The sequence below is a fragment of the Trachypithecus francoisi genome, unplaced genomic scaffold (genome assembly GCF_009764315.1).
Source record: "Trachypithecus francoisi isolate TF-2019V2 unplaced genomic scaffold, Tfra_2.0 Lachesis_group3, whole genome shotgun sequence".
Classification (NCBI taxonomy): Eukaryota; Metazoa; Chordata; class Mammalia; order Primates; family Cercopithecidae; genus Trachypithecus; species Trachypithecus francoisi.
In genome coordinates this window covers 3,149,151-3,167,997 of record NW_022681468.1, presented here as the reverse complement: position 1 = coordinate 3,167,997, position 18,847 = coordinate 3,149,151, and the positions used below count along the sequence as shown (strand labels likewise).

At 43.0% G+C, this 18,847-nt stretch overlaps 1 protein-coding gene across 17 annotated transcripts in view; it reads left to right on the top strand.

The window, feature by feature from the left end:
• MARK3 (microtubule affinity regulating kinase 3) overlaps positions 1–18,847 on the top strand; it is a 124,617-nt gene that overhangs the window by 82,367 nt on the left and 23,403 nt on the right. For 15 of the 17 annotated variants that reach the window (XM_033191169.1, XM_033191165.1, XM_033191172.1 and 12 more), the window contains 7 exons: positions 425–661; positions 1,143–1,262; positions 1,515–1,614; positions 2,233–2,345; positions 3,189–3,342; positions 10,371–10,588; positions 15,760–15,863. In XM_033191169.1, coding sequence (XP_033047060.1) covers positions 425–661; positions 1,143–1,262; positions 1,515–1,614; positions 2,233–2,345; positions 3,189–3,342; positions 10,371–10,588; positions 15,760–15,863 — 1,046 coding nt within the window. The remainder of the gene's footprint in view (positions 1–424; positions 662–1,142; positions 1,263–1,514; positions 1,615–2,232; positions 2,346–3,188; positions 3,343–10,370; positions 10,589–15,759; positions 15,864–18,847) is intronic. The other 2 variants (XM_033191170.1, XM_033191167.1) reach the window with 1 other exon arrangement.

Here is an 18,847-nt window from a genome sequence, read left to right as displayed (position 1 = left end):
TAAAGACGGGGTTTCACCATGTTGACTAGGCTGGTCTCAAACTCCTGGCCTCACATGATTCGGCCACCTCAACCTCCCAGAGTGCTGGGATTATAGATATGAGCCACCATGCCCGGCCCCTATATTAGTAGTAGTATTATTATTATTATTAATTGAAAAAAATTGTCAAGATTTTTCTTGATCTTGGGACATTGATGTTTAAATTAGTGCTAGAATTAATCTATACTTCATGTTTATTATTGTTAGTTATAAAATAAGGAGTTCTAACTTGTCTCCTGTTTTTGTCTGTAGAAAGAATGTTTTCACATTAATTAGGAGATAACTTTATATCATTACAGAAAACTTTTCTGAAATGCCTAATCCTGTCATAATTCTAATTCTATTTTGGTTAAATTTCATTTTTGTCTTCATGTTTTCCCTCTAGGCTGAAAATCTATTGTTAGATGCCGATATGAACATTAAAATAGCAGATTTCGGTTTTAGCAATGAATTTACTGTTGGCAGTAAACTCGACACGTTTTGTGGCAGTCCTCCATACGCAGCACCTGAACTCTTCCAGGGCAAGAAATACGACGGGCCAGAAGTGGATGTATGGAGTCTGGGGGTCATTTTATACACACTAGTCAGTGGCTCACTTCCCTTTGATGGGCAAAACCTAAAGGTATAAGAAGCTGCACCCATGTACTTCACTAAACTAAAAGAAGTTTCCTAATATTATATGGCTTAATATTTTTTTTGAGACGGAGTCTCTCTCTGTCGCCCAGGCTGGAGTGCAGTGGCCGGATCTCAGCTCACTGGAAGCTCCGCCTCCTGGGTTTATGCCATTCTCCTGCCTCAGCCTCCCGAGCAGCTGGGACTACAGGCGCCTGCCACCTCGCCTGGCTAGTTTTTTGTATTTTTTAGTAGAGACGGGGTTTCACCGTGTTAGCCAGGATGGTCTCGATCTCCTGACCCCGTGATCCGCCCGTCTCGGCCTCCCAAAGTGCTGGGATTACAGGCTTGAGCCACCGCGCCTGGCCTATGGCTTAATATTCTTAACATTATATCAGTGGAGGGGTTTCAGGGGGTTTTTTGTTATGCTTTGTTAATTAAACCTAAAAGGTTGACTTAACTTGTTTTCTTTCCTCTCTACCTCCCCAAAGGAACTGAGAGAGAGAGTATTAAGAGGGAAATACAGAATTCCCTTCTACATGTCTACAGACTGTGAAAACCTTCTCAAACGTTTCCTGGTGCTAAATCCAATTAAACGCGGCACTCTAGAGGTAATCATGTAGGTGGAAACAAGCAACAGCTTTGGAGAGTCTTTAGCATGGCCTTAGATCTTTGCTTGATTTGTATGCCCTACTGGATACATCCTGCGGCTTCTTAAGGAAGAATTAAAACATTTAAAAAAAAATTTTTGAGTTTATGTTTTGAACGATAGTCAATGAAATGTTGAAAATAAGTTTTTGTAAATATTATGGTTATCAGAATATTTCATTTTACTCTGCTAATGAACAGTTTACCTTTTTTAGCAAATCATGAAGGACAGGTGGATCAATGCAGGGCATGAAGAAGATGAACTCAAACCATTCGTTGAACCAGAGCTAGACATCTCAGACCAAAAAAGAATAGGTAATCACTCCATGCCTGCATGTTCATGTGTATTTGTCTAAGTAACACATTTCTGTTTTGACTCATGTCTGTGCCTAAAATGTGAATAATGGGAAGTTAAGCACAAGTTATATGAACAGTTTATCTGTTCTGTCATATTTAGGAACGTAACTACCTGTAGTTTCCAGTAACTCTGAAACAAATGCCCATTTATGTTAGAAAATGTATGTAATATGTCATCTTTTAGGTCAAATGAAAATTACTTTACCCTATAAAAGAATGATTTCTGGCTGGGCACAGTGGCTCATGCCTGTAATCCCAGCACTTTGGGAGGCCGACGTGGGCAGATCACCTGAGGTCAGGAGGTCGAGACCAGCCTGACCAACATGCAGAAACCCCATCTCTACTAAAAATACAAAATTAGCCGAGTGTGGCGGCGCATGTCTGTAATCCCAGCTACTTGGGAGGCTGAGGCAGGAGAATTGCTTGAATCTAGGAGGTGGAGGTTGCGGTGAGCCGAGATCACGCCATTGCACTCCATCCTGTGCAACAAGAGCAAAACTCTGTCTCAAAAAAAAAAAAAAAGGATGATTTCTTACCCAAACAAAACACATAAACTGTGTTATGCCTTTCTTTTAGATATTATGGTGGGAATGGGATATTCACAAGAAGAAATTCAAGAATCTCTTAGTAAAATGAAATATGATGAAATCACAGCTACATATTTGTTATTGGGGAGAAAATCTTCAGAGGTAAGAGTAATCAGAGAGAAAGAGCTGAAATACCCTTTATGTAATTATTAGTTTATATAAACTGTTTTCTTAGTTTTTGTCTTTTGAATATTTGTAACATTTGATAATATCATTTTTTAGATTTACCTGCAAATAGCAAATCTAAATCCTATGACTATTATAAGCTATTTTAACTTAACCCTTAATGATGGATATTGACCAGGTGTGGTGGCTCACACCTGTAATCCCAGCACTTTGGGAGGCCAAGGTGGACAGATCACTTGAGACCAGGAGTTCAAGACCAGACTGGCCAACATAGGGAAACTCTGTCTCTGCTAAAACAAACAAACAAACAAACAGAAAATTAGCCGGGCGTGTTGGCGCGTACCTGTAATCCCAGCTACTTGGGAGGCTGGGGCAAGAGAACCACTTGACCCTGAGAGGTGGAGGTTGCGGTGAGCCAAGATCGCACCACTGCACTCCAGCCTGGGTGACAGAGTGAGACTCTGTCTCAAAAAAAAAAAAAAGATGGATATTGTCATAAACCTGGTCTTTCATAAATTAACCTATAGTCATTAATAGCTTAGAAATGACGTAAAGCATCAGATGAAGTAAATAGAGCATTTAAAGTTAAATTTGAGAAAGCCTGGGAAGAAAATCACACATACATTACCTGTAGTGTCTTTCTAGCAGTCAGGAAACTGCTTTTGCTTGAGTTTAGGGTTGTCATTTTTGTACATTGTGATTCCTCCTCTCTCTGAATGAACGGTTTATGAGAGGTCTGTGTTAATGAAAAGTTTAACTTCCTAATAAACCATTTGGGTTCGTGTTGTGGTTTGCTCTGTTTTTCTCATTTTCTCTTAGCTGGATGCTAGTGATTCCAGTTCTAGCAGCAATCTTTCACTTGCTAAGGTTAGGCCAAGCAGTGATCTCAACAACAGTACTGGCCAGTCTCCTCACCACAAAGTGCAGAGAAGTGTTTCTTCAAGCCAGAAGCAAAGACGCTACAGTGACCATGGTAAGTTTTGGAGTATCCCAGTGCCTTCTCTTAGAGTCCAGGCAAGAGGTCTCCTAGCACTGGGAAGCATTCTCTTGCTCAGAGCTTGGCTTGATGTCCTTTCTTGGCATTTATTTATTTATTTATTTCCTTCCTTCCCTTTTTTCTTTTTCTTTTCTTTCTTTCTTTTTTTTTTTTTTTTTCTTTGAGACAGAGTCTCGCTCTGTTGCCCAGGCTGGAGTGCAGTGGCACAATTTTGGCTCACTGCAGCCTCCACCTCCCAAGTTCAAGCAATTCTCCTGCCTCAGCCTCCCGAGTAGCTGGGACTACAGGCATGTACCACCATGCCTGGCTAAGTTTCGTATTTTTAGTAGAGACGGGGTTTCACCACATTTGGCCAGGCTGGTCTTCAGCTCCTGGCCTCAAGTGATCTGCCCGCCTCGGCCTCCCAAAGTGCTGGGATTACAGGCATGAACCACCATGCCTGGCCAGCATTTTTTCTTAGTATTCCTGCAGGTGCTTCCATGATTACATATTACTTCAAGGCTCTGTTCTTCTTTGTACATTCCGTAGATTTTTGCTGGATAAAGCTTAGTTGAGTGGAAACCTTTCCACTTGCCATTCTAGAACCTCAGCTTTAATCTGTAGTTTTTCTTTTTTTTTTAAATGGAGATGGGGGGGTCTCACTATGTTGCCCAAACTGGTCTCAAACTCCCAAGTTCAAGTGATTTTCTCACCTCAACCTCCTAAAGTGCTAGGATTACAGACATGAGCCACCATGCTGTTTACTCTCTTCACCTCTGCATTGGATTTACTTTGTAGAGTAGCACTGTCCAGTAGAACTTTCTGTGATCATTACAGTTTCGTATATCTGTGCAGTCCAGTCAAGTAGCTACTGCACACTTGTGGCTATCAAGTACTTGAACTGAGGAAATGATTTTTCCCCTTTTTATTTTTTATTTTTTAATTTTTATTTGTTTATTTATTTTTGAGATGGAATCTGGCTCTGTCGCCCAGGCTGGAGTGCAGTGGCGTGATCTTGGCTCACTGCAACCTCCGTCTCCCAGGTTCCAGCGATTCTCCTGCTCAGCCTCCTGAGTAGCTGGGATTACAGGCGTGCACAACCATGCCTGGCTAATTTTTGTATTTTTAATAGAGACTGGGTTTCACCATATTGGGCAGGCTGGTGTTGAACTTGTGAGCTCAAGCAGTCCACTCACCTTGGCCTCCCAAAGTGCTGGGATTATAGGCACACACCACCACACCTGGCCAATTTTTGTATTTTTAATAGAGACGGGATTTCACCATGTTGGCCAGGCTGGTCTAGAACTCCTGACCTCAGATGATCCACCCACCTTGGCCTCCCAAAGTGCTGGGATTACAGGTTTGAGCCTGTAATTGGCTTTGGCTGGCTGATTTTTACCCTTTTAAAATTTTACTGGCCAGACGCGGTAGCTCACGCCTGTAATTCCAGCACCTTGGGAGGCCAAGACGTATGGATCACGAGGTCAGGAGTTCAAGACCAGCCTGACCAACATGGTGAAACCCCATCTCAACTAAAAATAAAAAAATTAGCTGGGCATGGTGGCATGTGCCTGTAATCCCAGCTACTCAGGAGGCTGAGATGGGAGAATCGCTTGAACCCAGGAGGCAGAGGTTGCCGTAAGCCAAGATCGTGCCACTGCACTCTATCCAGCCTGGTGACAGAGTGAGATTCCATCTCAAAAATAATAATAATAATAATGATAGTAATTTTTTTTACTTAAGTGTAGTATATATATATATATATATATATATAGCCAGTTGTGGCCAGTAACTATCATAATGGACAGAGCAGCCTTGGAGAATATATGGAACCTCAGTTTTGCCTTAATTGGTTTAAATGTTTTACTGTGTCATTCTCATCCATACTCTTGCTGTTAGTGTGGTTAAGCCACCCTCCCTTTTAAACTTCACCTAGAAGCCAGTCCTTTATGAGACATAAGACCCCCAAAGGATAGGCTTACCAGGCTCTACAGTTGCTGTGCCTTCAAGGCAGTCTGTGTGTCAGAGTCCTGAGGCTAGCATGTGTGTTTACTCGCCCATAACTATAAATGTTAACATTGCAGATATTTCCTTTAATTCTACTATTCCAGGATGCGGGAACCAAATCTATTTCTTTTTTTTCTTTTTTCTTTTTTTTTTTTGAGACGGAGTTTCACTCCTGTCGCCCAGGCTGGAGTGCAATGGTGTGATCTGGGCTCACTGCAACTTCTGCCTCCTGGTTTCAAGCAATTCTCCTGCCTCAGCCTCCCGAGTAGCTGGGACTACAGGCCTGCACCACAATGCCTGGCTAATTTTTTTATTTTTAGTAGGGACAGGATTTCACCACATTTGGCCAGGCTGGTACCAAACTCCTGAACTCAGGTGATCCATCTGCCTCGGCCTCCCAAAGTGCTGGAATTACAGGCGTGAGCCACTGCACTCGGCCTCATTTTATTTCTCTTCTCTGGACATTTTCCATCTTAATACTTTCATCTTGAGATGTGATACTTAGGACTGCACAGAGCATTGTAGGTGTGGACAGTCTTTGATTTCGTACTAAAAATAATGACTTTTGGCTTGATTTCCGTTTCTCTTCCTTCCATTGCCTGCCTTTCTACATGGTTTAGACTGAAGCAACAGTGTACTAATATCACTAGTAAACCATCTACACTGCCTGCTGTAGCTCAGAACTCATCTGACATCAGGATTTATGCTCCTAGCATTTGTAGGTGACGTGTTGATCTAGGTCTGCCTTTTTTGTGTTCATGTTAGTCACTAACAAGGGGGTTTCTAGTGCCTGTGGACCACATGGCAATTAAATGCCCTGAAACCGTCTGCTTTAAATTGTCTCTAAATCCTGGAAGAAACCTGACAACAGGATTTTCACATTTCTCTAAGGAATATGTTAGTAAGTTAGTTCTTCCTTAAGCACATAGATTTTATCCAGATTATTAGTGCCTTTTTCTCCCCCAGCTCAATTTTAGAGATAAAAAGAGCTTTAGACATGGTATTGTACACTCACCAAATTTCTTGTTTTATCTCTAAAGAAATAGACCAAGAGAGATTACCAAGTCTCCCAAGGTTTCATAGTAAATGAGAAACACCTGGGGCAGAGCTCAAGCCTCCTGGTCCAGCCCTTTGGTTTTCTCCACTGAAGCACCTCACTGGAGTAGCTTTTTCATAATCCTCATCTTTCTTGGAATTTCTGAAGGCAGGCAAGCCTGTATAGCCAGGCCAGCTTTCACCTCATCCTGCCTCATCTCACCTCTCCCTTTTTCTCTGCCTATGGATGTTGACCTCTGCATGGGTGCCTGCTTCTTCTCTAAAGCCACAATGTAATTTGTAGCTGTCCTTCCTAATTTGAGACCCACATGTGAACACTCCATATGTGTGTATACACTTTTTCTGTGAATGGTGATCTTCATCTGACTTTCAAGGGGTTCTTTAGCTTGTTTTTTAAAAAATGGAAAAAAAAAATCACTGTTTACCAATCAATGAGTGGTATTGGGGCAGTTTGGTAGTTCTCAAAAAAAATTAATTTGGATCAGTTTCTCACATCTTATACAAGGATGAATTCCAATTGGAGTTAAGATACAAATATAAAAAATAAAACTCCAGAAATATTGAAAGAAAACATGGGATTATTTGCTTTATAACTTGGACTGGTGAAGGTGTTTCTGTCACCCCAAACACCAGACCCATGAAATAAAAGACTTACAAATTTGATTACGTAAAAATGAAATTTCTGGCTGGTTACGGTGGCTCACGCCTATAATCCCAGCACTTTGGGAGGCCGAGGTAGGTGGATCACGAGGTCAGGAGATCAAGAACATCCTGACTAACACGGTGAAACCCTATCTCTACTAAAAATACAAAAATAAAATTAGCCGGGCTTGGGGGAAGGGTGCCTGTAGTCCCAGCTACTCGGGAGGCTGAGGCAGGAGAATGGCGTGAACCTGGGAGATGGAGCTTGTAGTGAGCCAAGATCGTGCCACTGCACTCCAGCCTGGGCAACAGAGCGAGACTCCATCTCAAAAAAAAAAGAAAAAAAAGAAAAGAAAAGAAAAAGAAATTTCTGTGTGACACACCCATACCGTGGACTACTACTCACAATAAAAAGGAACAGGCCTGGTGTGGCTCACGCCTGTAATCCTAGCACTTTGAGAGGCTGAGGCGGGCTGATCATGAGGTCAAGAGATTGAGACCATCCTGGCCAACATGGTGAAACCCCGTCTCTACTAAAAATACAAAAAATTAGCTGGGCGTGGTGGCAGGCGCCTGTAGTCCCAGCTACTCGGGAGGCTGAGGCAAGAGAATCGCTTAAACCCAGGAGGTGGAGGTTGTAGGGAGCCAAGATCACGCCATTGCACTCCACAGCCACAGACCGAGACTCCGTCTGGGGAAAAAAAAAAAATAGGAACAAACTATGATGTACACAACTCGGATCTCAAGGGAGTTATACTGGGTGAAAGTACACAAAAGGTTACATTCCATGGATGCCCATTCACGTAACATTCTTGAAATGACAGAATTCTATAGATGACGAGCAGGTTAGTGGTTGCAGGGGTTTAACAAAAGGGAGTTAAAGTAAGAGGGAAGTGGCTGTGGCTATGAAAGGGTAGTCGACAGGGTCTTTGAAATGGAAATGTTCTGTATCTTGACTGGTGGTGACCACATGAATCTGAAAGTGGAATGAAAGGGTATAGAATGAAATACACAGACTTACAAATTAGTACAAGTGAAACTGGGGAAATCTGAACGAGGTCAGTGGATTAGATCAATGTCTGTTTCTCTTCAGAATCTCAAATCTTAAAAGGTTTTATATTTTCTAAATACAAATAAAAGTTTGAAAGTAAATCAGTAGTAACCTGAAAGTTCACAATGTCAGTAGACCTCTCATGGTTTTGGGAAGAAAGATACGCATTGAGGCTACTATCACCTTATACTTGGTTAAGTTTTTGTTTTATATGTTAAAATGACTAAACTAAAAGCTTAGTTGTTGTTCTCCCATAAATAAACAAAAAACTTACTTGTTCTCCCATGAATAAAATTAAGCCCTTATTTACTTTTAATTCAGTTCCGGATAGGTTTGCCATTTAGATTTTTGTCTAAGAACTAGCTCCTCCCCACTCCCGTTTTTTTGTTTGTTTTTTAAATTTATTTATTGAGACAGTTTCTCTGTCACGCAAACCACATGCAGCCTCAAACTCTTGAGCCCAAGCTATCCTCCTATCTCAGTCTCCCAAAGTGTTGGAATTACAAGCGTGAGCTACCACGCACCTCCCACCTTTAATATATTTAAAATATAAATTCTCTTCTGCCTTAGAAAAAACAGGCCGGGTGCAGTGGCTCACTCCTGTAATCCCAGCACTTTGGGAAGCCAAGGTGGGCGGATCACGAGGTCAGGAGATCGAGACCATCCTGGCTAACACTGTGAAACCCCGTCTCTACTAAAAAAAAAAAAAAAAAATTCAAATGAAAGTTAGCCAGCACGCGCCTGTAGTTTCCCCTACTCCGGAGGCTGAGGCTGGAGAATCCCTTGAACCCGGCAGGTGGTGGTTGCAGTGAGCCGTGATCGAGTCACTGCACGCCTGCCTGGGTGAGAGAGCTAGACTCAGTCTCAAAAAAAAAAAAAAGAGCCGGGCGCAGTGGCTCAAGCCTGTAATCCCAGCACTTCGGGAGGCTGAGACGGGCGGATCACGAGGTCAGGAGTTCAAGACCATCCTGGCTAACACGGTGAAACCCCATCTCTACTAAAAAATACAAAAAGCTAGCCGGGTGAGGTGGTGGGCGCCTGTAGTCCCAGCTACTCGGGAGGCTGAGGCAGGAGAATGGCGTAAACCCAGGAGGTGGAGCTTGCAGTGAGCTGAGATCCGGCCACTGTACTCCAGCCGGGCGACAGAGCGAGACTCCGTCTCAAAAAAAAAAAAAAAAAAAAAGAGCATTTGATGCTGTCCTTTAAGATTACCACTGGATTATCATATCTGAGGCATACACTAGTTGTCATGTTCATTTCCAAAATTCTTTGCACTCTGAATCTCCTGTGCTGCTGTTGGAGTCTCTATATGGTTTACTACAGGACATCAGTCTGTCATCTACATGTCCCTAGGCACATATCCCTGGACACACTCCTGGAGTGGCAGGAATGACTAGTGACCTCCACCGACTTCCTCCCTGTCACTTGCATGATTCCTCTGCTTCTATACCTTCCCCTGTCTACTCAAACTCCTGTTTATCTAGAAGATTATGAGCGCTTTTAAAAAGATCCAAGATAAAACTACAAAAGAAGTAGCCCATAAAATCGATACTTTTCTCTTCCAAAAGGTGATGGCATCTCTCCTACAAAAAGAGGATGTAATTCACTCAGATGTGCAAGATGAACTGGTTGATTCTGCTTGTTATGTGTGCATCTAATTAGTTTGAATCTATACAGTACCACCACCTTAAGATGTTTCCAAAGGACAACTCTAAACACTTACTGTATTTTAAGTAGAAAGTTTGGGGTATTGCCTGCGCGCGGTGGCTCAAGCCTGTAATCCCAGCACTTTGGGAGGCCGAGGCGGGCGGATCAGGAGGTCAGGAGATCGAAATCATCCTGGCTAACACGGTGAAACCCCGTCTCTACTAAAAAAAATACAAAAAATTAGCCGGGCGTGGTGGCGGGCGCCTGTAGTCCCAGCTACTCGGGAGGCTGAGGCAGGAGAATGGCGTGAACCCAGGAGGTGGAGCTTGTAGTGAGCCGAGATGGCGCCACTGCACTCCAGCCTGGGCGACATAGCGAGACTCCATCTCAAAAAAAAAAAATTAAAAAAAAAAAGTTTGGGGTATTAAGTGAAATTTCAATATTGAATTCATTGCATAAGGCAAACATTAGATATAAGTGGGAAACATCTTAGAGGATTTTACTGTTTTACATTTTTTTAGGTGAATAGCAACCTTAGATCATCTTAGAAAATACAGTTACTGTCACAAAATAAAACTTGAAACTATATTCAGTCATTTAAAAAGTGAACTCTTTATTTTAGCTGGACCAGCTATTCCTTCTGTTGTGGCGTATCCGAAAAGGAGTCAGACCAGCACTGCAGATAGTGACCTCAAAGAAGATGGAATTTCCTCCCGGAAATCAAGTGGCAGTGCTGTTGGAGGAAAGGGAATTGCTCCAGCCAGTCCCATGCTTGGGAATGCAAGTAATCCCAATAAGGCGGATATTCCTGAACGCAAGAAAAGCTCCACTGTCCCTAGTGTAAGTGTTGTTGAACTGTAGAGTGGTCTTAGGGTGGTAGGGTTGGAACTGGCTGGACACCAGGTGTTCATTTTACTCCTGTGGTCTCCCGTGCTTGGAATGCCCTCTCCACTAGACAACCATGCCCAATCTTAACCTATAGAAATCCTACCTGCTGCATTGTAGGTATTTGTTGTTGACACTCTTTTAGTTCATTCCTGCTGCTGTAACAAAATACCTGATATTGGCTAATTTATAAAGAAAAGACATTGATTTCTTAACAATTCTGGAGGCTGAGAAGTCCAAGATGAAGGCACCAGCAAGTTCCGTGTCTGGCAAGGCCCCTGTTCTCTGCTTCCAAGATGGTGCCTTGGTGCTGGCATCCTCCAGAGGAGACGAATGCTGTGTTCTCATGTGGCTGAAGGGACAGAAGGGGTGGACTCACCCCCCAAGCCCTTTTATAAGACACTAATCCGGTCAGGAGCGGTGGCTCACATCTGTAATCCCAGCACTTTGGGAGGCCAAGGTGGGTGGAGTTCAAGAGGTCAGGAGTTCAAGACCAGCCTGGCCAAGATGGTGAAACCCCATCTCTACTAAAAATACAAAAATTAACCGGGCATGGTGGCGGGTGCCTGTAATCCCAGCTATTCAGGAGGCTGAGGCAGAGAATTGCTTGAACTCAGGAGTCAGAGGTTACGGTGAGCCAAGATCGCGCCACTGCACTCTAGCCTGACAACAGAGCAAGACTCCTTCTCAAAAAAAAAAAGACACTAATCCATTCATGAAGGCGGAGCCCTCATGGCCTAAACACCTAAAAGACTCACCTCCAAATACTGTTTTCTCCTATGGGAGATAAAGCGTCAACATGAATTTTGGAGGGGACGCATTCAGAGCATAGCACACCCACCATAGACACTAGATGGTGATAGATCCTTTATTTCAAGGGCTGGTTCCAGTTATTTCACAGACACCTGCTGAACCTTAGGTTGTCAGGTGCTGAGACATGGAAAGACCTCATGGTCTAACAGGAAGTGAATGAAAACAATGACAGTGCTGACAGAAGCCTACTGTGCATACACGGGGAGGTCTGACTGCCAGTGCCCCAAAGATGTGGTGTTCACACTGAGTCTTAAAAAGGCTCTAATGATGAAGAGTGTTGGCTGAGTTCTTATCATGTGCCAAGGACCATGCTAAGTGCTTTTTCATGGATTAGCTACATTTTAAGGTGAAAAAAAGTTGGGTAATTGCCTAAAATTACACTGCCAACCTGAATCCAGCTCTTAATCCCTACCTGTAACAAAATCTCCCCAGTAAATAGATAATATTTACTACATTAAATTGCATCCGTTCAGCTTCAGAAACTTTTTTCTGTGTATTGAAGTGTGTTCTATCTAACCTGTTAAATAACTTGCAGAGAAGTCAACAATCTTAAGATTATTCTATAAGCACATTTTTCCCTACAGAATTAACAATGATGCAGCCTGCCTCCAACTCCAGAAAAAGCCTGGACTGAGGAGACTGTGGAGAAGCCCTGTTCCTCTCTTTGAAAGCCCTTCACTGTTCCATTCTGAACTGGGTGCATGAAGCACCCCAAGGGGCTTTGCGTGTTTTATCCTCTGACCTTATGCTTAGTCAGAGTAAACCCTGTGTGAAAAGTTTATTTTGGCTTCCAAATGCCATAAAATAGGATTGTTGTTTCCGTACTCCTGCAGTTACAATTCAGTCTCCAATGTTTATAGACAGTTACCAGAGAAGATGAGGGCATTGTTCCCTGCCTTCATGACCTCCCTTCCCCTTTGCTCTTGTCTGCACGCTGCCCTTCTGCAAGTCAATCATGAGTATTATGAGTCCACCCACACTAAATTACTTACAAAGGAAAAAAGGTAGTTAACAACATTATTATTTTCTCCCATGAATCTTCGGGATTCCTCTGTACATGGTCTGCTCATGCTGTAGTAAAAGTGACTGCTTTATCTTTGTTTAAAAATTATCTGATAAAATTCCATAGCTGTGGCGGGGCACAGTGGCTGTAATCCTTGCACTTTGGGAGGCCGAGACGGGCAGATCACTTGAGGTCAGGAGTTTGAGACCAGCCTGGCCAACATGGTGAAATCCCATCTCTACTAAAAATACAAAAATTAGCCGGATTTGGTGGTGTGCTTCTATAATCCCAGCTACTCGGGAGGCTGAGGCAAGAGAATTGCTTGAACCCAGGAGGCGGAGGTTGCAGTGAGCTGGGATTGTGTCATTGCGCTCCAGCCTGGGTGACAAAGCAAGACTCCATCTCAAAAAATTTAAAAAATGTCCATAGCTGTGACTTGTTCCTTGCTTTTTAGTTTTTTATTTTGGAAGTTAAATTCATGTGAATCCACAGGACAATGATTAACCATTTTAAAGTGGGTAATTTGGTGGCATTTGGTACACTCACAGTATTGTGCAACCAGCACCTCTCTTTAGTTTCAGGACTTTTTCAGCTCCCCAGAAGGAGCATCTGTTTAGGCTGGGCACAGTGGCTCACCCCTGTAATCCCAGCGCTTTGGGAGGCTGAGGTGGGAGGATCACTTGAACCCAAGAATCTGAGATCAGCCTGGGCACCCAAGTGAGACCTCATCTCTACGAAAAAATTTAAAAAGAAAATAGCTGAGCATGATGATGCGCACCTGCGGTACCAACTGCTTGAGAGGCTTGGGTGGGAAGATTGTTTCAGCCCAGGAGGTTGGGGCTGCAGTGAGTCTTGGTCACGCCGCCATATTCCAGCCTGAGCAACAGAGCAAGACCCTGTCTTTAAAAAAAAAAAAAAGAAAGAAAGAAAGAAAGAAAGGGCACGGTGACTCACACCTGTAATCCCAGCACTTTAGGAGGCCAAAGCAGGCAGATCACAAGGTCTGGCGTTTGAGACCAGCCTGGCCATCATGGTGAAACCCCATTTCTACTAAAAATACAAAAAGTAGCTAGTCATGGTGGCAGGCGCCTGCAATCCCAGCTGCTCGGGAGGCTGAGTCAGGAGAATCAGTTGAACCCGGGAGGCGGAGGTTGCAGTGAGCCAAGATGGCGCCACTGCACTCCAGCCTGGATGAAGGAGCAAGGCTGCATCTCAGAAAAGAAAAGAAAAAAAAAAAAGAACACCTGTATCTCTTAGGTAATCACTTTCCATTCCTCTGCTCCCCTCCCCTCCCTTCCCCTCCCCTCATGCCCTGGCAACCACCAGTCTGTGTTCTCTCTCTCTGGATTTGCCTGTTGTGAATATTTTACATAAATGGAATCATTTCACATGTGTCCTTTTGTGTCTGCTTCTTTCTTTAACTCAGCATAATGTGTTCACGATTCATCCAAGTTGTAGCATGTATTTTTTTTCTTTTTTTTTTTTTTGAGATGGAATTTCACTCCTGTTGCCTAGAGTGCAATGGCACGATCTTGGCTCACTGCAAACTCCGCCTCCTGGGTTCAAGCGATTCTCCTGCCTCAGCCTCCTGAGTAGCTGGGATTACAGGCATGCGCCACCATTCCTGGCTAATTTTGTATTTTTAGTAGAGGCGGGGTTTCTCCATGTTGGTCAGTCTGGTCTCGAACTCCCGACCTCAGGTGATGCACCCACATCAGCCTCCCAAAGTGCTGGGATTACAGGCGTGAGCCACCATACCCGGCCTGTAGCATGTATTAGTACTTTGTTTCTTTTGGGGGTAATATTCCATTCTGTGTATATGCCACAATTTAACTGTTCATCTGTTGATGGACATTTATATTATTTCCATGTATTCGTTAAAATGAATAATGCTACTATAAACAATTGTGTACAAATTTCTATGTGGTCTTGTTTTAATTTCTTTTTATTTCTTGAGGAAGAGACAAGGTCTTCCTGTCACCTAGGCTAGAGTACAGTGGTGTAAATACGGCTCATTGCAACTTTGACCTCCCAGACCCAAGTGATCCTCCCACCTCAGCTTCCCAAATAGCTGATAACCACAGGCATGCGTCACCATGCCTGGCTTATTTTTTCTGTTTGCTGTGGTAGAGATGAGATCTCCCTGTGTAGCCCAGCCAGGCTGGTCTCAAACTCCTAGGCTCAAGCAGTCCTCCCGCCTTAGCCTTACAAAGTGCTGGGATTACAGCCATTAGCCGCTGCACCTGGCTGTGTTTTCATTTTTCTTGGGTATATATCTAAGAATAAAATTGTTGAGTCATGTGGTAACTCCATGTTTCATATTTTGGTAAACTGCCAAACGGTTTTCCTCACAACTGTACCATTTTATCCAGCAATAGTGAGAGTCTCTGTTTTCTTCACATTCTTGCCAACAATTAATAATTATTATTATTTTATTATTTAAAGCTTTCCTAGTAGGTATGAAGAAGTACCTCATGGTTTTGATTTGCATTTCTTTAATAACCAGTGATATTGGGCATCTTTTCATGTGCTTCTTGGCCGCATGTATAGCTTGGTTTTGTTTTGTTTGTTTTGTTTTGTTTGAGACTGCATTTCTCTCTTGTTGCCCAGGCTGGAGTGCAATGGTACAATCTTGGCTCACCGCGACCTCCGCCTCCCAGGTTCAAGTTATTCTCCTACTTCAGCCTCCTGAGTAGCTGGGATTACAGGCATATACCACTACACCCAGCTAATTTTGTATTTTTAGCAGAGACGGGGTTTCTCCATGTTGGTCAGGCTGATCTGGAACTCCTAATCTCAGGATATCCGCCCATCTTGGCCTCCCAAAGTATTGGGATTACAGGCGTGAGCCACCGCACCCTGCCATTGTATAGCTTTTTTAAAGAAATGTCTATTGAAGGTGCCCATTTTAAAATTAGGTTGTCAGGCTGGGCACCTCGGGAGGCGGAGGCAGGAGAATCACTTGAACCCGGGAGGGGGAGGTTGCAGTGAGCCGAGATCGCACCACTGTGTTCCAGCATGGCGACAGAGCAAGACTCCGTCTCAAAAAAAAAAAAAAAAAAAAATTAGCCAAACATGGTGGCACATGCCTGTATTCGCAGCTACTTAGGAGGCCATGGTGGGAGGATTGCTTGATCCTGGGAGGCAGAGCCAAGATTGCTCCACTGCCCTCCAGCCTGGGTGACAGAGTAAGACCTTGCCTCAAAAAATAAGTAAATAGAAGAGTGGTATTCCTATTTATGTAGATAAGTTCATTTTTTCTCATAGTACTGTATTTACCAAATTAAGACAAAAATGCCCTTTTTTATAGAGTAACACAGCATCTGGTGGAATGACACGGCGAAATACTTACGTTTGCAGTGAGAGAACTACAGCTGATAGACACTCAGTGACTCAGAATGGCAAAGAAAACAGGTAGGAAATTCCACCTGTTTGTAAGAAAACTTGTTTTTCCCAAGAGAAATGGAAGCATGTCATTTACTGCTTTGTTTCTATAATCATTTCAAATTAAACTGTAAGTATTCTCTGAAGGTAAGTTAAATTTGTATACTAATTTTGGCCGGGCGCAGTGGCTCAAGCCTGTAATCCCAGCACTTTGGGAGGCCGAGACGGGCGGATCACGAGGTCAGGAGATCGAGACCATCCTGGCTAATACGGTGAAACCCCATCTCTACTAAAAAATACAAAAAACTAGCCGGGCGAGGTGGCGGGCGCCTGTAGTCCCAGCTACTCGGGAGGCTGAGACAGGAGAATGGCGTGAACCCGGGAGGCGGAGCTTGCAGTGAGCTGAGAGCCGGCCACTGCACTCCAGCCTGGGCGACAGAGCAAGACTCCGTCTCAAAAAAATAAATAAATAAAATAAAAATAAAAAAATAAATTTGTATACTAATTTTTAGCAAGATACTAAATTCTTTGTGTTGTCCAGAGCATCATCCTCCTGCCCGGCTGTGTATAATGATTAAAAGGATTGAGTTAAACCCAGGAGGTTTCCTAGAGGAAGTACATAGTAAGCTGTGGTTATGTTGTAGAGCAGTGAATAAGGAAATGGAGATTGTCTTGTGCACATTAGTAATTTGAACAAAAGCTGAAAGTGGGGGAAGATGAAGACCTGAGGCAGAGAGCCACACCTTGGGAGAATGTACAGCACCAGGTAGCATTAAAGGTCCGCAGTTTACCAAAGGGTCCAGATGACTGAGTGTAAATAGAAACACTGGAAGCCAAGAGAAGTGGAGAGTCCAGGCTACTGAATGCTTTTATTTTGGCTGCATAGCAAGCATATGTAGGATGAGCGTGATTTTAAAAAGACAGTGATGTTACATGTCAATAAGGAGAGCATTCTATCATGCACACCATTTTCTTGGGGTTTTTGAAATAAGTAGAGTCAGTAAAATGGGATTAGATAGGTCTAGAGACTCTGAGGTGGGGTTAGTCTTCTGGGTGGAGAGAAAAAAAAGAAGTTAGATTGGTAGAGAATAGTTAAATATGCTATATTCTGTTCAGAACAAATTTCCCAGGCTGGCATGGATTTTCCTTCTTTGTTTTTGGAAGAGCAATAAGTGTACATCATTCTTTTAACTTGAACATTATTTGTATCAGAATAGTTCTGACATTTACTTTCTGCTGTTACAGTGTAAGGTTCTGTTTCTTAATCCTAACCTATGTTTGATCTCATTAGTCAAATGAAATGTTTAATCACTATATTTTATGATAGCCTAATCAAAAATCAAAAATTCTTTCCTCCTTTATCCTTAGTACCAAATTGCTTATTGCTTCCCTGTTCCATAGGCCACTTAGGATTGAGTTGATATGAGGAGTAACATTTGTTCTGTAAGATTATGGTTATTATTCATTGAATTTTTAGCAATATTTACATTCTCTTGTTCTCTTTTCTGACTCGTATGTATGTGTGTGTTTTAACATTGTCTTTTTTCTTATGATTAAAAACTGTTACGAACTTGAGCATAGCAGCTGGGATAGTTTACAGATAATGATTGGTATAGGTATTTCTTTTGTTGTTGTTGTTGTCGAGACAGAGTCTTGCTCTGTCGCCCAGGCTGGAGTGCACTGGCACCATCTTGGCTCACTACAAGCTCCGCCTTCTGGGTTCATGCCACTCTCCTGCCTCAGCCTCCTGAGTAGCTGGGACTACAGGGGCCCGCCACCACACCCGGCTAATTTTTTGTATTTTTAGTAGAGACGGAGTTTCACCATGTTAGCCAGGATGGTCTCAATCTCCTGACCTCATGATCTTCCCGCCTCAGCCTCCCAAAGTGCTGGGATTACAGGCGTGAGCCACTGCACCCAGCCAGGTATTTCTTAATAGTAGTCTACTCTCTGGTAGATTTGTATTATAGTTCAGTTCTTAACTCTCAGATTTCTTCTAGTTCAAAAGTGACTTAATAGAAAATACCAATGGTAGACTTAATTAGAAGTTTCTGATGTTATAGATTTTATTCTACAGGACTACAGAAACGTTTCATGGTCAGGCACAGTGACTCACACCTGTAATCACAGCACTTTGGGAGGCCAAGGTGGGCGGATCACTTGAGGTCAGGAGTTCAAGACCAGCCTGGCCAACATGGTTGAAACCCCGTCTCTACTAAAAATACAAAAATTAACCATGTGTGGCGGTAGGCGCCTATAGTCCTAGCGACTAGGGAGACTGAGGCAGGAGAATTACTTGAACCCGGGAGGCAGGGTTTGCAGTGAGCTGAGATCATGCCAGTGCACTCCAGCCTGGGCGACAGAGCAAGACTCGTCTCAAAAAAAAAAAAAAAAAAGGTTGTTCATTACCTTTACTATTTCTAAATTCTGAAAGTGCACTACCCAGATCCTTCTGAGCTTTAGAATATGTGACTCTCTGAGGTGCAGAGTCAGTCTCCTCAAGGGTGTTAAGTAAGACTAAGATCTGCTCTCTGCTCCCATCCTGTGCTGCGCACATCATACACCGGGCACATGCATATATGCCTATGTCTTCTGATTCTCTTTTCCTAAAATTTTTTGTTTCACTCTTTGGAAATAGTATTTAAGACTTCTTTAATTTCTTTGGCATCATTTCCTTTCTGCATTCCCCCTGGAGACAAGTGCCTTGTTGGGGCCGACTCTTTCATATCTTGACCTGTCTCATTGCTTCTCTTAGCATCAGTCATTGAAATACTTTGCTTTTGAAGGTGTCGTCTTTCTCTTTAGCCAAAGAGAGTCTCAGCGCCAAACCTTAAAAGACAGGGCCCATTGTTTTAATAGTATTTGTATTTTCCTTTCCTATCTTATAAATGAATTAAAAGACTGGAAAATTATTGGGTTTGACAACTTCAGTTAAGACACTAAATGTGACAACTTTCCCTTAAAATTGATGCTTGAGTCTTCAGTGAGATACAATTAGCTTTCCCTGCACAGAT